The following is a 6,000-nucleotide window of genomic DNA, read 5'->3' as shown; positions in this document are numbered from 1 at the left end:
TGTCAATACATCAGGAAACCCCCACCTCCGATCAAGGAGATAATCAGGAGAAATCCTGTGATCATAAATCCAAATATGTAGGCATCTTCTACGTCCTCGATTGACATTATTGCCAAACTCAACGGCTTCCACGCCTTGTACGCGTCCATTGTGTATCCAGCAAAGAATGTCCCATCGCGGCAGGAGGGCTCCCTTACCCCCTGACTTCTTGTTGCAAACATTTGGTCAATGGTGCTGAGAGACCAGTTAATCAATTCCATGATTGTAGAGTTTGGGAGGAGTGAAAAGGAGAGAGTCTGAAGACGAGACAGGACAAAAGCAGCAGCAGGGCAGATAAGGAGGGAGAGGAGCAGAGAAGCGTCCGCCTTCACGGGGACCCGGAAGTAGAAGTCTACATGACTGTAGACAGTCAGATCAAGTGGGGTTGTGGACTTATCTCGGATTTAAAAATAAAAATAACAGGACGGAGCTCAGGATTCATCCATACAGTAAGGGGCTGCTTTATTACAAACAATTCCACCATATAAACATATAAATCTAGAATGTGTGTGTTTAACAGCTGACCTGTAGGTGTGTGTAGCAAAACACAGAACATGAATTACTGTCAGATCTTGATCTGATCCCGATCCGGTGTTAATGAAGTTACTGCAAAACTTTATGGCCGTGTTTGCGCCGGCATATCATTAGAGCAAAATCTTTTGTGAATAGGACCTTAAAGCGGGGCAAATTGCGGGCGCAAATGCCGCGCAATTCACAGCGCTATTTGCGGGTGCAATCTATTCTTTGTAGGTTTGGCCCTAAGTATCCTTGTTAAATGTATTTATTAAATGTTGAATGTGCAGTGTCTACAGTGATGTTAAAACCATGAGGCGGGGAGTTCCGTGCCACGTGGGACAATGCCCCCCACGCCCCGGACCCCCTGCCCCTGCCTATGTGCATATGAATCGTGTAGGGGGGGCAGGAGGGGGAGTGGAGGCCGAAGCCAGGAGGCAGGACCAGCGGAGCTGGCCCTGGAAGGATGCCCACGTTCCCCCACCGGCCATCCAGTTGACGGGGGCCGGATCTCCGAGCCCCGGCCACCCGGTCCGGGCCGGATACGTGGCCAGGAGGCCCTCACCCTCCAGGCCAACGACCCCCACCCGGCGAGGGGCCAGCCTGCCCGGAGAGACAGAGCCGCCCCGGCCGCCGACGCGGGCAGGTGCACCCGCCCCCCAAATCCTCCATGGCAGGACCCTTCCATACCGCATTCTCACCGACACAGACACACAATCACGCACCGTTTCCCCCTCCCCGGGGGGGTCCAGCACCGTTTCCCCCTCCCCGGGGGGGTCCAGCACCGCCAGAAGGCACCCCAGGCTGCACGGCGAGCCCCGCCAGGCCCGGGTATCCCGACCCACCTATCCCAGGCCGGCGAGGGAACGCGGGTGATGTGGGCCCCCCTCCCGCCCCTGGTGTTGAGTGCATGTGATTAATGCCATAAAAACAGGGAGGGGGAGGTCAGGGTATCAAGCTGACAATGATCCCCCCCCCTTTCCAGAACTAAGTATCCTTGTTAAATGTATTTATTAAGTGTTGAATGTGCAGTGTCTATACTGATGTTAAAACCGTGAGGCGGGGAGTGCCGGGCCACGCGGGACAATGCCCCCCACGCCCCGGAACCCTCGCCCTTCGCCTATGTGCGTATGAATCGTGTAGGGGGGGAAGGAGGGGGAGCGGAGGCCGAAGCCAGGAGGCAGGACCAGCAAAGCCGGCCCTGAAAAGACGCCCACGCTCCCCCACCGGCCATCCAGTAGACTGGGGCCGGCCCTCCGAGCCGGGCCAGGGCCCCACCGTACCTCCACAAGCGCCCGCGGCGCTGCGGGAGCCCCCAGACGGAGGGGGAAACGGTCCAACATCCCCCCATTCATACTGACAACATAAGACATAGACACCTGGGAATGGTTCCACGGCCCCACCCACCGCCCCCCAGCATCATTAGCATTAACATCCTACTACGTGATCTTGGGTGGACGTCACCTGTAAACCAGGACGTCTGATTCATCACCTGATTCATCACCTGATTCATCACCTGATTCGTTATGGTTAAAGGTCAACCTGGCTGGGGGTGGGGGGTCTGGTTGTGGGGGGTCTTTAGGGGGGTCTTTGGGGGTCTCACCTCCAGCACGAAGGTGAAGACGATCAGCCCCCCGATGCCGGTCATGATGCCGCTGTAGTAGGAGAAGACGGCCTCGCGGCAGCCCCGGGTCCAGATGTTGAGCTCCTCGCTGCGGTGGTCGTAGTCGTAGTGGGCCGAGTTGTTGGTCAGGTGGTGCTGGATGCAGGGACGGGGCGAGCCGGGGTTACAGCAGGAGAACGGGACACTGTCCATCAGGTACTTCCCCTCCACGTTGCTGAGGACCCGGCTGGAGGAGAGAGACAGGTTAGGACTCAAGGATCATTACAGGACCTTCCAGGACCTTCCAGGACCTTCCAGGACCCTTCCAGGACCTTCCAGGGACCCCCTAAACCTGAGGACCTTCTTTTATTCTCGAGGCTCCCTAAAAATGAAGTTCTTTTACTCTTTGGACTAAAACATTTCTGCGCTGGTCATAAAAATGTGATATACACTTTTTTCATCGTTCACCACAACTTCAAACATCACCATAGATGTTTCATACTTTCTGTCATATAATGTGTTTACAAACCGAGGCATAAAACTCAAATCTCTGAGGAGAGGTTCTCCATGTTTGGTGTTCTGGGTTAGACCTGCCACCTCTGGTCTCCCAGCAGCTCCTTAGTCCTCTTCTTCTCCTGACATGGACATGTGGAGGATTCTCCATCCCTGGATCTCCATCCCTGGATGGATCCCAATACCTGCCTGAAATGACCTGGGGCCTCATTTATAAAGAGTGTGTAAAATTCATACTAAAAGTGCATGTAAAGCCAAAAGCCGAAAATGGCGGGCGTTAAAAAAAAATCCAGATTTATAAAACCGAGTGCATGCACATTTGCACGCAATGTTCTCTTTATAAATCACAGTCCAGCTGGAAGGTTGATTGTGAATTCTCCTCATATCCCGCCCTCTACACGCCCACTTCATACCATAAATGTAACCATGGTGATAAATGATAGTTCTACTGTAACCATGGTGATAAATGATAGTTCTACTGTAACCATGGTGATAAATGATATAGTTCTACTGTAACCATGGTGATAAATGATAGTTCTACTGTAACCATGGTGATAAATGATGGTATAATCTAGTTCAGGGGTCGCCAACCCACGGCTCTAGAGCCACATGCGGCTCTTTAGCGCCGCCCTAGTGGCTCCTGGAGATTTAAAAAAAATGTTTGACCTTTTTTTTCCTTTTCTTCCCTCTTTTTTCTTCTTTTTATTTTCTTTTTTTCTTCCTTTTTTCTCTTTTTTTCTTCCTTTTTCCTTTGCATTTCGACTTTTTTCTCGACATTTCGACTTTTTCCTTGAAATAGTACTTCTTGTACTTGTCCTAATCTCCAAATTTTGACTTTTTTTTTTTAATTTTGACTTTTTCTCGACATTTTGACTTTTTTCTCGACATTTCTACTTTTTTCTCGAAATGTCAACTTTTTTCTCGACATTTTGACTTTTTTCTTGAAATTTTGACTTTTTTCTCGACATTTCGACTTTTTTCTCGACATTTTGACTTTTTTCTCGACATTTCGACTTTTTTCTCGACATTTCGACTTTTTTCTCGACATTTTGACTTTTTTCTCGACATTTCGCCTTTCGCCATTTGCCTTCATTCCAAGACTTTTCATTTTTTGCGGCTCCAGACACATTTGTTTTTTTTGTTTTTGGTCCAACATGGATCTAAAACATTTTGGGTTGCCGACCCCTGATCTAGTTCTACTGTAACCATGGTGATGAAATGATAATATAATCTAGTTCTACTGTAACCATGGTGATAAATGATAATATAATCTAGTTCTACTGTAACCATGGTGATAAATGATAGTATAATCTAGTTCTACAGTTGTTTCGTGTCACCAGTAAATTTCTCAGAAAATGAAAGTCTACGTAGACCTGTGTGTTCTAGATCAGTGATACGTAGACCTGTGTGTTCTAGATCAGTGATACGTAGACCTATGTGTTGTAGATCCGGTACTCACTCTTTCTTCCCTCTTTTTTCTTCTTTTTATTTTATTTTTTCTTCTTTTTTTCTCTTTTTTTCTTCCTTTTTCCTTTGCATTTTCGACTTTTTTCTCGACATTTCGACTTTTTCCTTGAAATTGTACTTCTTGTACTTGTCCTAATCTCCAAATTTTGACTTTTTTTCTCGAAATTTTGACTTTTTTCTCAACATTTTGACTTTTTTTTTTCGAAATTTTGACTTTTTTCTCGACATTTTGACTTTTTTCTTGAAATTTTGACTTTTTTCTCGACATTTTGACTTTTTTCTCGAAATTTCGACTTTTTTCTCGACAAATTTCGACTTTTTTCTCGAAATTTCGACTTTTTTCTCGACATTTCGACTTTTTTCTCGAAATTTCGACTTTTTTCTCAACATTTCGACTTTTTTCTCGAAATTTCGACTTTTTTCTCGACATTTCGACATTTTTCTCGAAATTTCGACATTTTTCTCGACATTTCGACTTTTTTCTCGAAATTTCGACTTTTTTCTCAAAATTTCGACTATTTTCTCAAAATTTTGCCTTTCTCCATTTGCATTCATTCTAATTAGATCAGTGATACGTAGACCTGTGTGTGATAGATCAATGATACGTAGACCTGTGTGTGATAGATCCGTACTCACTCTTTGACCATGTCGTTGCTCATGTCCAAGTAGCGGTTGCTGATCCACTGCACCTCAAACCAGTCCTTGAAGTTGTTGTTTCCGCAGCAGCGGAACTCGATCTGCGTCATGTCCAGCGTCCTCTTCATGAAGCAGCGTCCCGGCGTGTCCGTGTCCTTGTAGAAGCGGATGGAGTTCTTCAGGCCCTCAGCCAGCGTCAGGTACACGGAGAACTGCATGAGGAAGCAGAGCAGCACCAGCAGCAGCAGCAGCACGTTGAAGCCCACGCTCACCAGCAGGAACGGCTTCAGCATGGGCTTCAGCTTGGAGAACTTGAGCGGGTCCAGCGAGTCGTGGCACATCTTCCCGCCCAGGGCGTTGAGGCCGCAGGCCGCCAGCCCCAGCAGCATCAGCAGGTTGGGCACCGTGTGGCTCTCGCTGTTGTCCATGACCTCGCTCCGCTTCCGCAGCTCGATCTTGAAGAAGATGCCGAGGCTGAAGAGGACGATGCCCACGATGACGGAGAACCAGTAGAGCATCCACAGGCCCTGGGCCAGCTTCACCCGCTTCTGCAGGTCGAACTTCACCAGCAGGAACGGCATCGTGTCCTCTCGGGAAACTCCTGCTCAAACCAACGCTCCGTGAAAGTCAAAGTCGGCTTTGGTGGGAGAAGCTTCTCAAAGTTCTGACCGGGTCCAGACGGAGGAGGCTGAACACGACGGGACTGGTTTCAGAGCCGGGGTCTGGGAGTCGGGGCGGTCCATGCCGGGGCCAGAATCCGTCAAACCTTCACAGAAACACGGAGCTCCGGAGACACGGAGCTCCAGAAAACTCCTGCATGAGCCCAAGGTGAGAGAACGTCATGCTGGAGCCGGCGGTGCTGATCCCATTAGCACCAGATCAGCCGCCGCTAATCCCGTCGTTACTGGGAACCGCTTAGCGGCCGAGCAGCGGCCTCCTCCCTCTCTCACCTGCAGGAGGCAGCGGCGCCGCCTACCGTCCAATCAGAGGCCGTTACCACGGCAACACCTGCAGGAAGCAGCGGCGCCGCCTACCGGCCAATCAGCACCGCCGGAGGCAGAGGCCGTTACCATGGCAACAGACTACGCAATAACATTGCTTCCTTCACTCCTCATTCACGTCCAGCGGTCGCCACGGTTACATGATGTTTTTTAATTCGGAATTTATTATTCCTAATTAAATAATTCAGAATTAAACATACAGGACTGTCTCAGAAAATTAGAATATTG

The 6,000-nt window shown here is 49.1% G+C and overlaps 1 protein-coding gene across 1 annotated transcript in view; it reads right to left on the bottom strand.

Moving 5' to 3' along the window:
• The window catches only part of prph2b (peripherin 2b (retinal degeneration, slow)), a 27,737-nt gene extending 22,072 nt beyond the window's left edge, over nt 1–5,665 (bottom strand). Inside the window, exons 1-2 of the mRNA XM_061745857.1 lie at nt 4,772–5,665; nt 2,156–2,402 (exon numbers count right to left, since the gene is read on the bottom strand). Of these exons, the coding sequence (XP_061601841.1) occupies nt 2,156–2,402; nt 4,772–5,352 (828 nt within the window). The 5' untranslated portion in view covers nt 5,353–5,665. The remainder of the gene's footprint in view (nt 1–2,155; nt 2,403–4,771) is intronic.
• Between the last annotated feature and the right edge of the window lie 335 nt (nt 5,666–6,000).

Source organism: Cololabis saira, chromosome 17 (assembly GCF_033807715.1).
Source record: "Cololabis saira isolate AMF1-May2022 chromosome 17, fColSai1.1, whole genome shotgun sequence".
NCBI lineage: Eukaryota > Metazoa > Chordata > Actinopteri > Beloniformes > Belonidae > Cololabis > Cololabis saira.
The sequence above is the reverse complement of the archived record's forward strand: the minus strand, read 5'-3'. Positions and strand labels throughout refer to the sequence as shown.